The following is a 22,242-nucleotide window of genomic DNA, read 5'->3' on the forward strand; positions in this document are numbered from 1 at the left end:
TCGTTTCCAGACATCCACTGATAGTATTCACCTGCTTCATTACCTCTATTCCCTGATGCATCAGTACGGATCTGAACATGCTACATGAATGTATTTCTGCATGGTTTTTGAGCTCAAATGAAACTCCTTGTTGTTTCCAGAGTGGTCTCACACAGAGGATGTTAATCTACTGTGACTTCTGTTGCTCTCTGTGTCACCGTACATCCTTCCTCTCCTTTCCCTACAAGGTGTTAAAGTGTCCTGTGTCGGATGATCCTGACTAAGTCCCTGTAGACGAACCCATTCAGTCACTGACAGCTGAGTCCTGCTCATAGAGGCATTCCTACCAAGCGGCAACCTCCGGTCTCAAACGATGAAGCCCATGCGGAAGTGATATAAACTGCAATACATCGAGAATCTGCTTGAGGCTGGCTGCAGAAACACCGGAAACCACATAGCCATGAATGGGAAAAAGACGATCTTTGCAGCATTAATAAACATGTTTACAGCCTGGTTCAAAAAACGGCTTGGCCCTATGAAGCTAATCTCTCTATCAGCACACACTGTACCGGGGGTGAATTTAAATCTAACGCGACGGTTCAGAAGATATTAAGATTACCAGTTTTTGCCCAAATAAGGACATGACTGGCGTGACTCCCGGTCAGGAACACATAGCTGTTGGCTAGGAGGCTCAAACTCCGCCCCTTTACGTCACACTATGCCTGGTTGAGTTCAGCATTTCCAATATGGCTGCCACCATCGATTGGCTTCATAACACCTCTCAGGAACAGATGGGTGACGTCACGGATACTACGTCCATATTTTAAACAGTCTATGGATCCTACCTGTAGAGGTTGTTTTTGTTGCACCTGTGCAGAATCTCAGGGCTTGGTACCATTGGGCGCCAGTTTCTAAATTTGTGCACACTGAAAATAACAATTCTGCATATTTAGTTTCAAAACGTCATGAAAATGTAGAGTGATTTTTTTTATCACATTTAGAGCAATATTTGTGATCTTCTTCACATTTAATTTTGTTGTGAAAAATATATTTAATTTACAATCACTGTTAAATCCAAATGCTTAATATAAATATAAATGTTAAATGTTACATCTAAATGTTAAATCTAAATATAACTTTTAAATGTTAAATATAAATGTTAAATATAAATATAAATGTTAAAAGTTAAATGTTAAATATAAATGTTAAATATAAATATAAATGTTAAAAGTTAAATGTTAAATGTAAATGTTAAGTGTTAAGTATAAATGTTAAATAAAAATATGAATTTTACATCTATATGTTAAATTTAAATGTTAAATGTTAAATGTAAATGTTAAATGTAAATGTTAAATGTAAATGTTAAATGTACATGTTAAATGTAAATGTTAAATTTTGATTGTTACATTTTGATTGTTAAATCTAAATGTTAAATGTAGTTCTGTGATCCTAAATAGCTAATATGCAAATTCACACACACAGTTCAGTTCTGTCTCTGAGTGTTGTGAAATCTCTTTGTGGCCTCCTTTCCAACATTTTTACGGTAGGCAGTCTGACTATAACCCGTAGGAGTCAGTACTGATGGATCAGGGTTAGGATATCTGTAACACTTTATGAAGCTTTTATTTTCACACTAACGTCGCCCAATACAAATTCACACTGCCGCCTTGCGGAAGTACCAAAAAAGTGACGTTTGGAGCTAAATGTGGAGAATCGTTGCTGTTATCTTCAGTGTGCACAACTTTAAAAGCAGCGCCCCATATGGTAGTGTCTATTTTTCTAAAGGGTTGTGCTTGCTGCTGATAAACTACACATGTATATTCAAAAAGAGATCTTCTGAATCCAGCCTACTCTCTTCCAGCCGAACACCTCATAACATTTAAAACGTCACCACACAGTTTTCTGCAGAGTTAGCGCCCACATACTCCTTTCATCAAACCATGGCCCTGAAATAGTTGAACTCCTTCCAGCTCTTGATCATATACACCAATAGCTCTGTCTTTGTGTGGGCCCACTCCTCCACCAAAGGGACAGATACTTACTGTGACTGTTTTTAAAGCCGTGGTTATGTTCGGACCTCATTTTTGATTTTCAGCTTATCCTGTGTATTCATGTTGAATGTTGTTATGTTACACCAAAGTGTGTGTGGTTAGAAAACAAGGTTTGTTGTACATATCTTAAATGAACCATGAACATAGAAATGAGGTAGACATCAGAGCGGCCAGCAGGGGGCGACGGGCAGCCTGCCTCTCAGCTTCTTTCCTCTGTCACAGGATCTTTCCAGTCAGAAGCTCATCCAAAAATGATCCAATGCTTCATTTTCCCCACATAAAGTGCTTCCTCTGAAACTTTCCATGCTCTCCTTCTTTTTGTTTCAGTGGTAATCTAAATGTTTCTCTGTTTTCTGACCCTGAAATAATCTGTGAACAGATTCAGAGCTGATGGAATAATCAGTGAACACAAGTCTGATGTGGTCTGATGTTCAACACAAACCTGTCAGTACAAAGAGGAAACACAGAGTTATATAAGAGACGGGGAGAGTGTGTCATGCTGCAGTGGGGGAGTCACAGCAGGGGAGTGACTGTTTGCAGATTGTACTCAGCCTGCAGTGCTTTCAAACATCATGGACAGTAAAGTTCTCAGTGCTCTCAGGACCCTTACCCTTACAAACAAAGCTTCTTTATATCCAGATACTCCGCTTCTGATTCAAAACCTGAACTTTCAAAACCGTGCAAACATCCAGTTACAGTAACACACACGCTTTAATAACTTCGCATCAAATGAAACATTTTAATCCAGGTTCATACCCCAGTCTCTGAGAGTGTTGACTGACCCTGGACACGATCTGAGTAGTGGTGTTGGTGTCTCTCTGTGGTTCTACATCTGTATCAAAGTCTAAGCTTCTGATGCTACTGTGTAACCCTGGTTACAGAGCTAACAGCTAAATGCAACAACAACATTTCCATGACGCAAACATCATCTGTAACATGGTTTCACCGTTAGTCACTGTCCAAATAGAGTGACACAAGTCAGACCTCAAGCAATATTTTGTAAACACAGCACAAAAAATAAGGACATTAGTGTTTGGTAGTTTCTGTCTTTTGTTGTAACAAAGCTTCTTGGCAATAAATCTTATACCGTTAAAGCCTGTTTATTTCCTTTTAAGTGGAGCCACATTTGTGAGGAACATGCATTGGTGGGAAAAGCAGCAGAGCTGAGTTTGTGGGTTGTGCCCATGGATAATTTGCCAAAAAGCTTATTCTGCTGTTGACTCTTGTTTTGAGCTTCTGGTACCCTCAGGTGCTGATGATCAGGAGCCTGATTGGCAGCACCTGTGAGCATGGGTCCTGCTACAGTGGTCAGTAGGTGTCTGTATCAAGAATCGGCATGCCAAGTTTGACTGATCTGCACAGGGCCTGTGTGATACGGCAGTTTCAAGCTGGTGTTCCACTAAAACCAAGATGTGGGATTATTTGGAGTGAGCCCTCGTACCACCTCCAAAGTGAGGGGCAAGGTCCAGATAACGGGGGACGTCAGAGACTGGCCTCAAAGTGGTCGCCCTAAGAAGACGACAACCAAAGAAGACATTTTCGACCCTGTCAGCACTTAGGTGCAGCACTCTCGCTTCTACAGATTTGCAGTCGAGGTTTGTAGGACGATCTGGCCGACTGCTCTCTGCCCAGACAATTGGTAACGGACTGCATGCAGCTGATCTCTGGTCTCATAGGGCTGCCAGGAGGCCGGCCATGACCACCCTCCACCGCCAGACCCGCTTGAGCTGGTGTTAATAATGATAATAATCATAATCATAATAATAATAATACATTTTATTTATAGGTGCCTTTCTGGAGACTCAAGGTCACCTTACAACATACCAACAGTAAAAACAACACTCAAAAGAAAATAAATACAGAAATACAACAGAATAATAATACAATACTAGAAAATGAAAGTGAAGTCATGATGAAAGTGAAGGTGAAGTCATCCCAGTCCCATAGAGACAGATTAAAGAGAGTAGGAAAAGGTGAGTTTTGCGGCAGGATTTGAAGGTGGTGGGAGAGGTGGACTTTTGTAAGTCCTGGGGGAGAGAGTTCCAGAAGCTGAAGGCTCTCCACCCCATGGTGGTCAAGCGAGCAGGTAGGAGGGTGAGTTGGGTGGAAGAGGAGGACCTGAGACTACGGCTGGATATTTTAGTATGGAGGAGCTTAACGAGGTCCTGAGGAGCTCGGTTGTTGATGGCCTTGAAAGTGAGAAACAGAATCTTAAAGATGATGCAGTGTTTGAAGGGAAGCCAGTGGAGCTGCTGCAGGACAGGTGTGATGTGGCTGCTGGAAGGGGGTCTGGTGATGATGCAGGCAGCAGGATTTTGAACCAGTTGAAGTTTATGGATGGATTTGTCAGGTAAACCAAAAAGAAGGGAGTTGCAGTAATCTAGGCGGGAGGTGACCAGGGTGTGAACAGAATCGGCAGTACTGTTGGGGGAGAGAGACGGACGCAGGCGAGAGATGTCACGGCAACTAAGGCCACAAATAGGGCTAATCTGGTAGTGTGGTATGGTGCCAAAAGATGAAAACTCAACGGAGCAGTAGAACATAGGAGTGGAATGACTGCCACAAACTTTCACAGAAGTAGAGGTTGGGGTTTAAAAGTTGTGGTTTAAAAGTTAACGCCGGAGAGCAGCGGCAGCCAAATGCGTCAGCACTGGAACATGTGGAGGAATTTTATGTTCAGCAATGAGTCCTGATTCTGCCTACAGCAGTTGGATCGTAGGGTTAAAGTGTGGAGAAGACACAGAGAACACTATGCTGAATGCTGCACTGATAGAGTAACATCTTTTGGTGGAGGCAGTGTGACGATGTGGGGCGACATCTCCCTCACTGGACAAACAAGGCTGGTCATCATTGGAGGCATTCTCAATACAGAGAGATATCCAGATGAGATTCTGCAACCAGTGGTAATCTCACATCACCGCAGTCTGGGTCTGAACCCTATCCTCCAAGAGACAACGCTTGCCCCCACAGAGCAGGGTTTCTCAGAGACAACCTCCAGTATTTGGGAGTGGAGCAGATGGAGTGGCCTCCAGCAGTCCTGACCTCAACACAATTGAACATTTGTTGGATCAGCTTGGGCGTGATGTTCATGCCGGAAGGACCAACACATCAGTGCTGGCTGACTTGAGACAAATGCTGGCTAGAGAATGGGATGCAACCCTACAAAAGTGTGTGGCCAGGCTTCTGACCAGCATGAGGAGGAGCTGCCAGGCTGTGATGGCTGTGTATTATTAATGTAATTAATGCAGTTATTATTAATGTTGTATGCATGTCATTATCAATGTTATCATCTATGTAATTATTAATGTTATCATCAATGTTACCATCAATATTATTATCAATGTTATCATCACTGTTATTATCACTGTAATCATTAATGTTATCATCACTGTTATTATCAATGTTATCATCACTGTTATTATCACTGTTATCATCAATGTTATCATCACTGTCATTATCAATGTTATCATCACTGTTATTATCAATGTTATCATCAATGTTATCATCACTGTCATTATCACTGTTATTATCACTGTCATTATCAATGTTATCATCAATGTTATCATCAATGTTATCATCAATGTTATCATCAATGTTATCATCACTGTCATTATCAATGTTATCATCAATGTTATCATCAATGTTATCATCACTGTTATTATCACTGTTATCATCAATGTTATTATCAATGTTATCATCAATGTTATTATCAGTGTTATCATCAATGTTATCATCAATGTTATCATCAATATTATCATCAATGTTATCAAAATATGATTTCATCAATGTTATTATTACTGTTATTAATAAGGTTTTTATTTATGTAATGATCAATGTTATTATCACTGTTATTATCAATGTAATCATCAATGTTATTATTAATGTCATTAAAAATGTTATCATAAATGTTATTTTTAATGTTATTAAAAATGTTATTACCACTGTTACTATCAATGTTATTATCAATTTTATCATCAATTGTATTAGCAGTGTTATTAGCAATGTTATTGTTAATGTTATTATTAATGTTATTATCAATGTTATCATTAATGTTATTATTGATGTTATCATCCATCTTATTATTGATGTTATTATCAATGTTATTATCACTGTTATAAATAATGTTTTTATTGATGTTATTATCAATGTTATATCACTGTTATAAATAATGTTATTAATAATGTTACTATCAATGTTATCCCTTTTATTAACAATGTTATTAATAACGTTATTATCAATGTTATTATCACTTTTATTAATGATATTATTATCAATGTTACTATCATTGTTATTAATGTCTTTATTTATGTTATTATCGTTGTTATTATCACTGTTATAAATAATGTTATTAATGTTATTATCAATGTTATCATCTATGTAATTAACAATGTTATTAATAACGTTATTATCAATGTTATTATCAATGTTATTTTTGATGTTATTATCAATGTTATTAATGATATTATTATCAATGTCACTATCATTGTTATTAATAATGTCTTTATTAATGTTATTATCATTGTTACTATCACTGTTATAAATAATGTTATTGATAATGTTATTAATGTTATCATCACTGTTATTAACGATGTTATTAATAACGTTATTATCAATGTTGTTATCAATGTTATTATTGATGTTATTATCACTGTTTTTAATGATGTTATTATCACTGTTTTTAATTATGTTATTATCAATGTTACTGTCAATGTTATTAATAATGTCTTTATTAATGTTATTATCGTTGTTATTATCAATTATAATATAACATTTTTGATTTTATTATTGATTGTGTTAATAATATTATTTATAATGTTATTAATAATGGTTATATTAATGTTATTAATAATGTTAGCAGCTGTGCTTTTGGAGCTGAAGTGACCAGGGTCAGTGTCTGTAGATCTCATAGTGAGGTAACCTGACAGATACAGCCCTGCTGTCCTGACTCCACTCTATGTTACATCATACACACTCTCTGTGTGCTCTTCAGTAAACAGAAGCAGGCTGATGATTCTGACGATTTTGAATATAACAGTAACCAGATGTGTAATATGTTTATACAGAGGGGCTCTCTCAGCCCTCAGTTTGTCCTGCAGGCTTACAGAGATTTCACATTAATGCTTCATCCCTTGAAAAATCATCCTCATTTAAAAACAGGAAATCAAGAATAAAACAGGAAGCAGTTTGCTTCAGCCATCAGACTGCTGATGGTTTGATGTGTTTGAGATCAAATTGTAACTTTTTATTTCACACTGTAAAAAAATTAAAGATTAAAACACCTTAGTTTGTAGAGAGAAATAAACAGAGTGGACATTTCAAACAATACGAATCATTCTTTATTTCAGAAACATGAGCTGAAGAACGCATGTTCAACCTGTGGAGAGTTTATCTGAGACAGCTGTCACTGCCTGTCTCTGCTGACCTCAGACACTTAAGACTGCAGCTCGTCTCACACACTCATAGAGCTCGTACAGAGCAACACCACACACCAGGATCTGATGTCTCATTTCCAGTTCACTTCTGTCCTTATGTTCATATTTATATTCATTACGCCTGTCTGTCACGTTCTCTCTCTCCAGCACTGTCACAGTGTTTAATTGTTAGTTTAATAATTATTTAGTCAATAGTTAACCCCCTCACGTCTTGGTTAATGATTGATTTATTTTATGTTAGTAATTTGCTCAGTAAATTAGTTAGATAGCCAGTTAGCTAGTACTAATTATTTATTTGTGTATTAAATTACAATTAGTTAGCTTATTATTAGTTTAACTATAGTGATTTATTTATTTATTTACTAGTTCATTTGCTAGTTTGTTGGCGATAAGGTTAGTAATTACTTCTTATTTTTTTGTTCGCTAGTTAGTAAGTTAGTTATAATATGTGTTTATTCAGTAGTTAATAAGTTTGCTAGTTACTAATAATCTATTTTTTATAATTTATAAGTTAGCTGTTGGTAAGTTAGTTAGATAGCAAGCTAATTATTAATAGTAAGCTAGTTAGTGTAGGTTATTAGTATCTTTTTGTTAGTTAGCTAGTAAAGTACTAATGATTAATGTTTAAGCTAGCTAGTAATTATTTAATTATATGTTAGCTAGCTAGCAAGCTTCTTATTAGTAATTCAGTTGGTTAGGTAGTTAGTTCCCGATCTAGTCTGTTAGTAATTATGTATTTATCTATTTGTTGGTTAGTGAGCCAGCTTGTTGGCTATTAAGTTACTAATTCATTTATTTTTTGTCAAAAAATGTATTTGTTTATTTATCCATCCATCCATCCATTTTCTTCCGCTTATCCGGGGTCGGGTCGCGGGGGTAGCAGTCCAAGCAAATTGACCCAGACATCCCTCTCCCCGGCGACACTTTCCAGCTCCTCCTGGGGAATCCCGAGGCGTTCCCAGACCAGGCGGGAGATATAATCCCTCCACCGCGTTCTGGGTCTACCCCGGGGCCTTCTCCCAGTTGGACGTGCCCGGAACACCTCTTAAGGGAGGCGTCCGGGAGGCATCCTTATCAGATGCCCGAACCACCTCAGCTGACTCCTTTCGACGCGGAGGAGCAGCGGCTCTACTCCGAGCTCCCTCCGGATGTCCGAGCTCCTGACCCTATCTCTAAGGCCGAGCCCAGACACCCTTCGCAAGAAACTCATTTCAGCCGCTTGTATCCGCGATCTTATCCTTTCGGTCATGACCCACAGCTCATGACCATAGGTGAGGGTTGGAACGTAGACCGACTGGTAAATCGAAAGCTTTACCTCCCGGCTCAGCTCCCTCTTCACCACAATGGTCCGATACAACGTCCGCATCACTGCTGACACCGCACCAATCCGCCTGTGGATCTCACGCTCCATTTTACCCCCACTCAGGAACAAGACCCCGAGATACTTAAACTCCCCCACTTGGAGCAAAGTCTCACTCCCCACCGAGAGAGAGCAATCCACCGTTTTCCGGCAGAGAACCATGGCCTCAGACTTGGAGGTGCTAAATATCATCCCGGCCGCTTCGCACTCAGCTGCAAACCGCCCCAATGCCCGCTGGAGGTCCCCGCTCGAGGAAGCCAACAGAACCACATCGTCTGCAAAAAGCAGAGATGAGATTCCAAGCTCCCCGAACTGGAGACCCTCCTCCCCCCGGCTGCGCCTTGAGATCCTGTCCATAAAGATTACAAACAGGACCGGTGACAAAGGGCAACCCTGGCGGAGTCCAACACGCACCGAGAACGCGTCCGACTTTGTGCCAAGTATGCGGACACAACTCTCACTTTGGTCGTACAGGGACCGGATAGCTCGCAGTAGCGGCCCCCGAACCCCATACTCCCGCAGTACCCCCCACAAGAGCCCCTGTGGTACACGATCGTAGGCTTTCTCCAAGTCCAAAAAACACATGTAGACTGGATGGGCAAACTCCCATGCCCCCTCCAGGAGCCTAGCAAGGGTAAAGAGCTGGTCCACTGTCCCGCGGCCAGGACATAAACCACATTGTTCCTCCTGTATCCGAGGTTCGACCTCCGGTCAGAGCCTCCTTTCCAGCACCCTAGAGTACACTTTTCCCGGGAGGCTGAGAAGTGTGATACCCCTATAATTGGAGCACACTCTCCGATCCCCCTTTTTGAAAATGGGAACCACCACCCCGGTCTGCCACTCCACAGGCGCCGTCCCAGACCTCCACACGACACTGAAGAGGCGTGTCAGCCAAGACAGCCCAACAATGTCCAGAGCCTTCAGCATATCAGGGCGAATGTCATCCACCCCCGGCGCCTTGCCACTGGGGAGCTTTTTTTTTGTTTATTTATGTATTAGTTTATTGGTGAGCTGGTTAGCTAGTCAGATATTATTCAATAATTTATTAGTTTGTCGATTATAGAGCTAGTTAGCTAGCTAACCTATTTAGTTCTTTAATTATTCATTTATTTACTGGTCATTTAACTAGCTGTTTGTAAAATGTATGAGTTAGCAAGTTAGTTAGGTAGTTAGTAAGTCATAATTTATTTATACATTGGTTAGTTATCTAGTTAGGTAGTGAGTTCATTAACAACTTAATTTTGGTTAGTTAGTTTACTTGTAAGGAAGTAAATTAATTAGTAAGTCAGTCAGCTGATTTGTTAGTTAGTTCATTAGTTACCTTATCAAGTAGTCTCTCAGCAAGTAAGTTACCCAGTTTGATACATAGGAGGTCAGTTAGTTAATTAGTTACCGAGTTTACCCCCTAGTTACTTTGTTAGGTAGTTATTTAGACGCCCAGTAAGTAAGTAAGTTAGTTAGTAAGTAAGTAAGTAGGTAAATAAGTTAGTTAGTTAGTAAGTCATAATTTCTTTATTTACACATTGGTTAGTTATCTAGTTAGGTAGTGAGTTCATTAGTGAGTCAGCCTGTAATTTATTACATAGCTAATGATTAACTTCCATACTTTGTTGGTTACCCATTTAGTTTATCATTCAGCTAGTACCTTGGTATATTAGTGAGTTAGTATGTCACTAGTAAGTAATTACATTGGTACATAAGTACATTAGTTAGTAAGTATGTTAGAAAGTTAGTATGTTAGTTAGTGGGTGAGTAAGTGAGTTAGTTTGTACGTTGGTATGTTAGTTAGTAAGTTAGTTGGTTAATGAGTGAGTTGGTTAGTAAGTTAGTTCCATATACTATTAATAATGGACGTAGTATCCGTGACGTCACCCATCTGTTTCTGAGCGCTGTTTTGAAGCCAATCGTCGGTGGCAGCCATGTTGGTAATGCTAAACTCATCCAAAAAAAATGTGAGGTATATAGGCGGAGTTTGAGCCTCCTAGCCAACAGCTATGTGTTCCCAGTCAAATCAAGTCAGTCATGTCCTTATTTCATAGACTGTATAAAATATGGACGTAGTATCCGTGATGTCACCCATCTGTTCCTGTGAGCTGTTTTGAAGCAAATCGACGGCAGCAGCCATATTGGTAATGCGGAACTCAACTAGGCAGAGTGTGACGTAGTGTGAGTCTCTTAGCCAAAGGCTGTGTGTTCCCGACCGGGAGTCACGTCAGTCATGTCCTTATTTGGGCAAAACTCATAATCTTAATATCTTCTGAACCGTCACGTTAGAAAAAAATTCACCCCCCGTACAGTGTGTGCCATTAGAGAGATTAGCGTTGTAGGGCCAAGCCGTTTTTTGAACCAGGCTGTAAACATGTTTATTAATGCTGCAAAGATCGTCTTTTTCCCATTCATGTCTATGTGGTTTCCGGTGTTTCTGCAGCCAGCCTCAAGAGGATTCTCGATGTATTGCAGTTTATATCACTTCCGCATTGGCTTCATCGTTTGAGACCGGAGTTTGCCGCTTGCCTTATTTGGGCAAAAACTCGTAATCTTAATATCTTCTGAACCGTCGTGTTAGAAATAAATTGTAAGTGGTTTCAGGTGTTTCTGCAGCTAGCCTCTTGTGGACGCTTGATGAATTGCAGTTTATAACACTTCTGCATGGGCTTCATATTTTGAGACCGGAGGTTGCTGCTTGATAAGATTGTATAATAGTTAGTAAGTTAGTGAGTGAGTTAGTATGTTAGTTGGTTAGTTGGTTGGTCAGTAATGCCTAAAGTTTGACTCTTTTTATAAATAATAATCTTTATTATTAAAATATGAAATGAAGTCCTAACTTTCGGACACACTGGCCGTGTTTCTGTCTCTTCACTTACCTGTGTTTCCTGTCTCTTTAAATATAACACAGAGTCCAGGTTTTGTCTACATGTCTAAACCAGTCCAACCTTTTCTCTGGGGTTGGTGGATTCACCTGCAGACCCTGTGGTGTCTGTTTTCTGGCCCTGTTTGATTGACAGTTATAAAACTGTTCGGACTACAGATCCGTGTCCTGTTTGGTAAGCAGGTCTGTCCACAGTCCTGAACACTTTAAAGACATCATTATGTGTAACTGAAGGACTGAGGGGGGCTCCGCAGAGGCCCTGTTCAGTCTGGGAGCGGCCCTGCCTCCTCGGTGTGCCGGGGCAAAGAGCAGCGGGAGGCGGAGAGGAAACCTGCGCCTCCTCCCACCCTGGATTAGACCTCCTCAGACCTTAGACCTCCTCAGACCTCCCCCCGCTGACAGACAGGGAACATGTGTGAGGACTTCAGGAGGGTTTGGAGCTGTTAGTGAATCTGAGCGGAAAGAATCTGAGGACGTCCAGAAACTCCAGAGAGACAGAGAGAGAGAAAGAGAGCAGCGACACGATGAGCCGGGACTTCATCACTCTGCAGGGTAAGAACAGACTGTCTCTGTGCAGGACGAGGACTACTCTGAACCCGGATCCTTGGACTTTAGAGAGCTGGGTATCTGGGCAGTCTGTAGTTCTGCAGAGCTCAGACATCCTCACGGAGAAGAGTTTCAATGAATCCTCAAACTTCACTCTTCTTCTTCTTCTTCTTCTTCTTCTTCTTCTTCTTCTTCTTCTTCTTCTTCTTCTTCTTCTTCTTCTTGTCTCTGATGCGGACTCTGTTTGATGCGGACTCTATGTGATGCGGGTCCCCGTCTGATGCTGATCTCTGTGTCCTGCTGGTCTCTGTGTGATGCAGATCTCTCTGTGATGCTGGTCTCTGTCTGATACTAGTCTCTATAAGATGCGGGCCCCGGTCTGGTGCTGGTCTCTGTTTGATGCTGGTCTTTGCGTCCTGCTGGTCTCTGTGTGGTGCTGTTCTCTGGTCTGTCTATGATGCTGGTCTCTATGTGATGAGGGTTCCTGTCTGATAGTGGTCTGTGTAATGCTGGTTCCTGTCGTATACTTGTTCATGTTTGATGTTGGTCTCTGTGCGATGCAGGTCTCTGTGCGATGCAGGTCTATATGTGTTATGGATCTCTGGTCTCTGAATGATGCGGGACTCTGGTCTCTGAGTGATGCAGGTCTATATGTGTTATGGATCTCTGGTCTCTGAATGATGCGGGACTCTGGTCTCTGAGTGATGCAGGTCTCTGGTATCTGTGTGATGCAGGTCTCTGGTCTCTGTGTGATGCAGGTCTCTGTGTGATGCAGGTCTCTGTGTGATGCAGGTCTCTGTGTGATGCGGGTCTCTGTGTGATGCTGGTCTCTGTGTGAGGCAGGTCTGTGTGATGCAGGTCTCTGTGTGATGCAGGTCTCTGGTCTCTCTATGTCGCAGGTCTCTGTGTGATGCAGGTCTCTGCGTGATTTGGGTCTCTGGTCTCTCTATGATGCAGGTCCCTGTGTGATGAAGGTCTCTGTGTGATGCGGGTCTCTGTGTGATGTGGGTCTCTGATCACTGAGTGATGCAGGTCTCTGTGTGATGCAGGTCTCTGTGTAATGCAGGTCTCTGTGAGATGCAGGTCTCTATGTGATATGGGTCTCTGGTCTCTGTGTGATGCGGGTCTCTGTGTGAGGCAGGTCTCTGTGTGATGCAGGTCTCTGAGTGATGCAGATCCCTGTGTGATGCGGGTCTCTGTGTGAGGCAGGTCTCTCTGTAATGCAGGTCTCTGTGTAATTTAGGTCTCTATGTGATATGGGTCTCTGGTCTCTGTGTGATGCAGGTCTCTGTGTGATGCGAGTCTCTGTGTGATGCCAGTCTATGGTCTCTGTGTGATGCGAGTCTCTGTGTGATGCAACTCTCTGAGTTATGCAGATCCCTGTGTGATGCGGGTCTCTGTGTGAGGCAGGTCTCTCTGTAATGCAGGTCTCTGTGTAATTTAGGTCTCTATGTGATATGGGTCTCTGGTCTGTGAGTGATGTGGGTCTCTGTGTGATGCAGGTCTCTGTGTGATGCGAGTCTCTGTGTGATGCGAGTCTCTGGTCTCTGTGTGATGCGAGTCTCTGGTCTCTGTGTGATGCGAGTCTCTGTGTGATTCAGGTCTCTGTGTAATTTAGGTCTCTATGTGATATGGGTCTCTGGTCTCTGAGTGATGTGGGTCTCTGTGTGATGCAGGTCTCTGTGTGATCCGAGTCTCTGTGTGATGTAGGTCTCTGTGTGATGCGAGTCTCTGTGTGATGCGAGTCTATGGTCTCTGTGTGATGCAAGTCTCTGAGTTATGCAGATCCCTGTGTGATGCGGGTCTCTGTGTGAGGCAGGTCTCTCTGTAATGCAGGTCTCTGTGTAATTTAGGTCTCTATGTGATATGGGTCTCTGGTCTGTGAGTGATGTGGGTCTCTGTGTGATGCAGGTCTCTGTGTGATGCGAGTCTCTGTGTGATGCGAGTCTCTGGTCTCTGTGTGATGCGAGTCTCTGTGTGATTCAGGTCTCTGTGTAATTTAGGTCTCTATGTGATATGGGTCTCTGGTCTCTGAGTGATGTGGGTCTCTGTGTGATGCAGGTCTCTGTGTGATCCGAGTCTCTGTGTGATGCGAGTCTCTGTGTGATGCGAGTCTCTGTGTGATGCGAGTCTCTGTGTGATGTGAGTCTCTGTGTGATGTGAGTCTCTGGTCTCTGAGTGATGTGGGTCTCTGTGTGATTCAGGTCTCTGTGTGATGCAGGTCTCTGAGTGATGCAGGTCTCTGAGTGATGCAGGTCTCTGTGTGAGGCAGGTCTCTCTGTAATGCAGGTCTCTGTGTGATGCGAGTCTCTGGTCTCTGAGTGATGTGGGTCTTTGTGTGATGCAGGTCTCTGTGTGATGCAGGTCTCTGTGTAATGCAGATCTCTGTGTGATGCAGGTCTCTATGTGAGGCAGTTCTCTCTGTAATGCGGGTCTCTGAGTGATGCGAGTCTCTGTGTGATGCGAGTCTCTGTGTGATGCGAGTCTCTGTGTGAGGCAGGCCTCTCTGTAATGCAGGTCTCTGTGTAATTTAGGTCTCTATGTGATATGGGTCTCTGGTCTCTGAGTGATGTGAGTCTCTATGTGATGCAGGTCTCTGTGTGATGCCAGTCTCTGTGTGATGCGAGTCTCTGTGTGATGCGAGTCTCTGTGTGATGCGAGTCTCTGTGTGATGCGAGTCTCTGTGTGATGCGAGTCTCTGTGTGATGCGAGTCTCTGTGTGATGCGAGTCTCTGGGTGATGCGAGTCTCTGTGTCATGCGAGTCTCTGGGTGATGCGAGTCTCTGTGTGATGCGAGTCTCTGTGTGATGCGAGTCTCTGTGTGATGCGAGTCTCTGTGTGATGCGAGTCTCTGGGTGATGCGAGTCTCTGTGTGATGCGAGTCTCTGGGTGATGCGAGTCTCTGGTCTCTGAGTGATGCAGCTCTCTGGTCTCTGTTTTATGCGGGCCTCTGAGTGATGCAGCTCTCTGGTCTCTGTTTTATGCGGGCCTCTGAGTGATGCAGCTCTCTGGTCTCTGAATGATGCTGGTCTCTTCTCTCTGTGTGATGCAGGATCTTTGTGCGATGATGGTCTCTGGTCTCTGTGTGATGCTGGTCTCTGTGTGATGCTGGTCTCTGTGTTATACTAGTCTCTAAGCGATGCAGGTCTCCCCTCTCTCCTTGCAGTGCTCCTCCTGTGCGGGCTCGTTCATGCTCAGCAGCCCCTCCTGCCCGGCTCGTGCAGCTTTGAGCTGGGCTCCTGCGAATACACGTCGGACCCTGAGAGCGGGAGCTGGACCATGAATAAGGAAGGTACGTACTCATCTTCATCACCCTCTGACTGCAACACCATGTTTATAATCTGATACCATCCAATCACCTGAAAGCAGCTGTTAGATCAGAAAGAACTCTCTGAGTCTGAGGAGGATCACATCAATCAATCAATCAATCAATCAATCAATCAATCAATCAATCAATCAATCAATCAATCAATCAATCAATCAGTCAGTCAGTCAGTCAGTCAGTCAGTCAGTCAGTCAGCCAATCAATCAATCAATCAATCAATCAATCAATCAATCAATCAATCAATCAATCAATCAATTTATCAATCAATCAGTCAGTCAGTCAGTCAGTCAGTCAGTCAGTCAGTCAGTCAGTCAGTCAGTTAGCCAATCAATCAATTAATCAATCAATCAATCTTTATTTGTATAGCGCCAAATCATAACAAACGTTATCTCAAGACTCTTTTACAAACAGAGCAGGTCTAGACCACTCTATGTCAAATTATGAACAGAGACCCAACACCAAGACAGGATAAGACTCAGTCTGACCCCACCTTAATCCACCATGAGCATTGCACCTCACAGTATTTAGCTAGTTACAGCAGAGAGGACAAACTTCCTTTAACAGGCAGAAACCTCAAGCAGAACCAGACTCATATTAGACAGACATCTGCCTCGACCGAGTTGGGTCTGGAAAGAGGGATAGAGGAGAATAAGAGAGAGAGGGAGCGGTGATAGTGATGAGATGAGTAGTAGTAGCTGTTGCCGCTGGAGTCCAGCACGTCCGTATCAGCTGGAGTCTGGAACGTCCACAGCAGGAGGACGTCTACGGCAGCTCAGAGGAACCTACAAGACAAGGGAGCTCAGGGACTCCAGAAAGGTCTATGGTTAGTAACTTTACTGGGACAGGGAGAGTTAAAGTAAGTGATGGGGGTGAGATAAGATCCCAGTGTGTCAGTGCGCCGGCAGTCTAAGCTTATAGCAGCATAACTAAGAGCTCCTCCAAGCCTGATCCAGCTCTATAAGCCTACTCTTAAAAGTAGAGAGGGTGTCTGCCTCCCGGACCCTGACTGGTAGATGATTCCACGAAGAGGGGCCTGATAACTGAAGGTTCTACCTCCCATTCTACTTTTAGAGACTTTAGGTAGGACCAGCAGGCCTGCATGTTGGGAGTGTAGTGGTCTAGAGGGGTAATAGGGCACTATGAGCTCTTTAAGATATGAAGGTGTCTGATCATTAAGAGCTTTGTCCTGAGGTGTCCTGTCTCAGTTAACATGCCGTGGAAATTCTCTGTAGTATGAATATGAAACATTGATCACTGTGGTCGGTGATGGCTGAATCATTAATGAAGTTCTGAGATGGAGTCAAGGTAAAAATATGGTTCTCTAACGTTTGTGAGTCAGCTCACAGACGTGGACCAACACACTCACAGCTAGCACAGATATAACACCAGATATTCTTCTTTATAGCAGGTAGTGCTGTGCGATATTACGATATAAATCGTAGTGCAATATAAAAACGTCCACCGTACGATATAACCCTCTGTCGTTTATATCGTTATTTTGATGTGTAGGGTATTGGTCTAGCTCTGTTGCTTCATTGACATTGTATGAACGATGATGAATGCAGGTTAATGTAAGCTGCAGCACCGCTACTACTTTGTGGTAGCATTTTTACGTCACACACAACTACTAGTTTACGGCACTGATAGAGCATGGATGTAACAACATGGCAGAAGCGGAGAGCTTAGCGGAAAACAAAGTGGAAACAGAACCGAAAGAGGAGTTGGTGCCGAAAAGAGGGAACCGCAATTCCATGGTTTGGCTTTGGTTTGGTTTTAAAAAGTCGGACACCGACCAGAAAACTGTAATCTGCAAAACATGTCGCCAACAAGTCGTTACGACCGACTCGAACACATTCCACCGTCAGCTGTCCCCACAGCTGCTGCAGATGAATCAGAGCTCCCTGCAGTCAAGAAGGCAAAAAAGAGTTTGTCCAGCTACTTCAAGAAAGCAGCAGCACCCACAGACCAAGGCATCTCCAAGCCAAGTAGAGCATCCATTGAACTGGAGCTCAACATGTACCTGCAGGCAGCTGACCTGGATGCAGAGAAAGATCCTCTTGTATGGTGGAGGCAGCATGAGGTCAACTTCCCATTAGTAGCAAAGCTTGCCAAAAAATACCTATGTGTCCCCGCAACTAGTTCTCCATCTGAGCGGGTCTTCAGTGCTAGTGGGAACATAGTTACATGCAAGAGATCATGTCTCAAGCCTGAAAGAGTTGACCAGCTTGTCTTCCTATATCTCAACCTGTGAAACGTGAAACAAAATGTAAAAAAAGCAACAAGTTATTTTAAGAGGTTTCATTTCATGTCAGAACAAGCCTGACAAACTTGTGTTCATAAAACTCAACCTCTGAAACAGTTCATTTATTGCACTTTTCTATGCACTTTTGGTATGTGCACATACGTGTTAATGCACAAAATGCAATTAGCACTTGTTAAATGTTGGCATACTTGAATGGTACTTCAAGCACTTTATGTTATTGTTATTGTATTTATTTTAATTCTTTGCACTTAAGTGCATTCCTTTAAAACTGGTTGTACTACCAGATATTTTGAATGGTACTTGTCCACTGGATATTTGTGTTTTATTTTAATTTGTGTTTTATACATTTTATTATGTTTTTATACATAAAATATGTGTTTCATAAATAAATTGAAAAATATGAGAGAAAACTGCCAATTATTTCATGTAATTTTAAGGAAAAATACTATATCGGGATATATATCGTTATCAGGATATAAAATCACCTATATCGGGATATAAAATTTTGTCCATATCGCACAGCACTAATAGCAGGTATTGATACTACCAGTCAGTATAATACTGTAGTGTGTCTGATTAAAGTTGGGTCTCTGTTAGTAACAGAAAAAACAGTAGGCTGTCTTGCTCTGTATTCAAAGCAAGCGGCAACCTCTGGTTTCAAAATATGAAGCCCATGCTGAAGTGTTATTAACTGCAATTAGTTTACTGTCCACTAGAGGCTGGCTGCAGAAACACAAGAACCACATACACACCCATTCAAAGGGACGATCTTTACAGCAGAAATAAACATGTTTACAGCCTGGTTCAAAAACATATTGGCTCTAGGTAGCTCATTTCTCTATCGGCACACACTGGAGGTGAACTTTTTCTAATGCGACGGTTCAGAAGATATTAAGATTACAAGTTTTTGCCCAAATAAGGTCACGACTGACTTGACTGACTGGACTTGGAACACATAGCTGTTGGCTAGGAGGCTCAAACGCCGCCTCTTTACCTCACACTAAGTTTGGTTGATGGGTGACGTCACGGATACTACGTCCATTATTTATACCGTCTATGGTTTAAAGCATATGGTTTAGCATGAGAATAACTAACTGTAATGACAGAAACCATGTCCCATCTGTTAACATGAAGGAGGCAGGGTTTGCGAGCTATACTGCAGACAGTCAGCAGGGGGAGCTCTACATGTTTTGGCTGCACTTTAAAGGAGCTGCACTTTCATCCATCATTTTATACAGTCTGTGGTGCAGCCTCACTGTGGAAGGGTTTAGTAAGCCCCACACACTCCACACCCAGGGGTTTATAATGTCATACCCTAAATCTGTTTCTGTTACATAAAGTGAGATTACATGATTTTGGCAGGCTCTTATTTTGAAAGGACTTTTCTGTTTCCACTGAACAGCTGCCTTCCTTGAGTTTATGTTCCCATTGTTCACATAAAGAGAGAGAGAGAGAGTGTTTGTGTGTGTGTGTGTGTGTGTGTGTGTGTGTGCGTGCGTGCGTGCGTGCGTGCGTGCGTGCGTGTGTGTCTGTGTGTGAAGCTGCAGCCTGGTCAGTCTGGTTAACCACGCTCAGTCCGTCCTGCAGACGCTCACAGGCTCCACCCCCCCTGGCAGAAAATAGACCAACAAAAAAGAAGAAGGAGACCACGGCGGTGTTTGTGTTTTGTTACCATGCCTACAAGGCACTGTGGGCACAAGAAGGAAGCTTCTCCAAAAAAAGAACCGGTGGGGAGAGTTAGTGGTTAAAAGCAAGGGAATGAAGTTTACTAACAGAGGAGATTGAGAGGGAAGACAGGAGGAGAGGAGCAGCTGGTGGGATAAAAGGGATGGGACCAGGAGATGGGAGATAGAGGAGGAGGTAGGAGCAGGAGGTGGGATCGAGGAGGAGGTAGGAGCAGGAGGTGGGATAGAGGAGGAGGTAGGAGCAGGAGATGGGATAGAGGAGGAGGTAGGAGCAGGAGGTGGGATAGAGGAGGAGGTAGGAGCAGGAGGTGGGATAGAGGAGGAGGTAGGAGCAGGAGATGGGATAGAGGAGGAGGTAGGAGCAGGAGGTGGGATAGAGGAGGAGGTAGGAGCAGGAAGGAGGACACAAGAAGAGATGGGAGCAGGAGGTGGGATAAAGGAGGAGGTAGGAGCAGGAGATGGGATAGAGGAGGAGGTAGGAGCAGGAGGTGGGATAAAGGAGGAGATAGGAGCAGGAGATGGGATAGAGGAGGAGGTAGGAGCAGGAGTGGGGATAGAGGAGGAGATGGGAGCAGGAAGGAGGACAAAAGAAGAGATGGGAGCAGGAGGTGGAATAGAGGAGGAGGTAGGAGCAGGAGGTGGGATAGAGGAGGAGATGGGAGCAGGAGGTGGGATAGAGGAGGAGATGGGAGCAGGAGGTGGGGAAGAGGAGGTAGGAGCAGGAGGGAGGATACAAGAAGAGATTGGAGCAGGAGGTGGGATTGAGAAGGAGGTAGGAGCAGGAGGGGGTAGAGGAGGAGATGGGAGCAGGAGGGAGGATACAAGAAGAGATAGGAGCAGGAGGTGGGATTGAGAAGGAGATGGGAACAGGAGGTGGGGATAGAGGAGGAGAGGAGCAGGAGGTGGAATAGAGGAGGAGGTAGGAGCAGGGGGTGGAAAAGAGGAGGAGGTAGGAGCAGGAGGGGGTAGAGGGGGAGATGGGAGCAGAAGGGAGGATACAAGAAGAGATAGGAGTAGGAGGTGGGATTGAGAAGGAGGTAGATAGGAGCAGGAGGTGGGATTGAGAAGGAGGTAGGAGCAGGAGGTGGGATAGAGGAGCCGTTGGGAGCAGGAGGTGGAATAGAGGAGTTGGTGGGTGCAGGAGGTGGGAAAGAGAAGGAGTAGGGAGCAGGAGGTGGAATAGAGGAGGAGATGGGAGAAGGAGGTGGGATAAAGGAGGAGGTAGGACCAGGAGATGGGGGATAGAGGAGAAGGTAGGAGCAGGAGGGGGGATAGAGGAGTCGATGGGAGCAGGATGGAGGTCACAAGAAGAGATAGCAGCAGGAGGTGGGATAGAGGCAGAGGTAGGAGCAGGAGGTGGGATGGAGGAGGAGGAAAGACTAATTGTTTATTGTCATTAAATCACAAAAAACTGCTGTTTTTTCATGTAATAATAGAAACATCTGTATTTTTTCAATAGATCACAGTGACTGCTGTTAACTGTCATTAAATCACAGTAACATCTGTTTACTGTCATTAAACCACAGTAACATCTGTTTACTGTCATTAAATCACAGTAACATCTGTTTACTGTCATTAAGTCACAGTAACATCTGTTTACTGTCATCAAATCACAGTAACATCTGTTTACTGTCATTAAATCACAGTATCATCTGTTTACTGTCATTAAATCACAGTAACATGTTTACTGTCATTGAATCACAGTAACATCTGTTTACTGTCATTAAGTCACAGTAACATCTGTTTACTGTCATTAAGTCACAGTAACATCTGTTTACTGTCATTAAATCACAGTAACATCTGTTTACTGTCATTGAATCACAGTAACATCTGTTTACTGTCATTCAATCACAGTAACATCTGTTTACTGTCATTCAATCACAGTAACATCTGTTTACTGTCATTAAATCACAGTAACATCTGTTTACTGTCATTCAATCACAGTAACATGTTTACTGTCATTGAATCACAGTAACATCTGTTTACTGTCATTAAGTCACAGTAACATCTGTTTACTGTCATTAAATCACAGTTACATCTGTTTACTGTCATTAAGTCACAGTAACATCTGTTTACTGTCATTGAATCCCAGTAAAGTCTATTAACTGTCATTAGTTTACAATAAATCCTGCTTTTTGTCATTGAATAACAATAACAACTGTTTATTGTTATTACACAACATTAACATGTGTTAGCTGTTATTTTAATCACAGCGACATCTGTTCTTTAACCATTTCCTTTGTTTATTGTCATTTAATCATAGAAACACATGTTTTTTGTCATTAAATTACAATAACATCTGATACTGATATTATATAGAGAAATATATACAGTATATAGTTTCATTAATCACAGTGATATCTGTATATTGCTATTAAATCACAGCAACAGTGTCAGATGACTTTAGTTGTACATAGAGATACAGTGAAACTGAGACTTAGTAGAGTAGATGGACAGTTCTTTAAATAGAGGAGCTCAGACCTCAGAAGTTTCTCTGACCTCAGTTAGCTTTGTGTCAGTATGACAGAGTGATCTGAACATCATGTGACTAAAGAGGAACCTAGCAAACCATCACAGAGAATAAACTGAGATTACTCCACCACAGTGTCAATATTACTAAAGTAAATAAGAGCTCAGTGTAAGAGCAGTTCTCTCCTGCACAACGATCCCCCATCAACATCTTTTGACCAAATAAGGATCACAGAGAGATCACACACACACACACACACACA

At 42.7% G+C, this 22,242-nt stretch overlaps 1 protein-coding gene across 2 annotated transcripts in view; it reads left to right on the forward strand.

The window, feature by feature from the left end:
* The first annotated feature begins 11,710 nt into the window (after nucleotides 1-11,710).
* mamdc2a (MAM domain containing 2a) overlaps nucleotides 11,711-22,242 on the forward strand; it is a 43,525-nt gene continuing 32,993 nt past the window's right edge. Inside the window, exons 1-2 of one of the 2 annotated variants that reach the window (XM_034691080.1) lie at nucleotides 11,711-12,243; nucleotides 15,404-15,529. In XM_034691080.1, the coding sequence (XP_034546971.1) occupies nucleotides 12,216-12,243; nucleotides 15,404-15,529 (154 nt within the window). In that variant the 5' untranslated portion in view covers nucleotides 11,711-12,215. The remainder of the gene's footprint in view (nucleotides 12,244-15,403; nucleotides 15,530-22,242) is intronic. The other variant, XM_034691078.1, reaches the window with a different exon arrangement.

This window comes from Notolabrus celidotus, chromosome 9 (genome assembly GCF_009762535.1).
Source record: "Notolabrus celidotus isolate fNotCel1 chromosome 9, fNotCel1.pri, whole genome shotgun sequence".
Taxonomy (NCBI): Eukaryota; Metazoa; Chordata; class Actinopteri; order Labriformes; family Labridae; genus Notolabrus; species Notolabrus celidotus.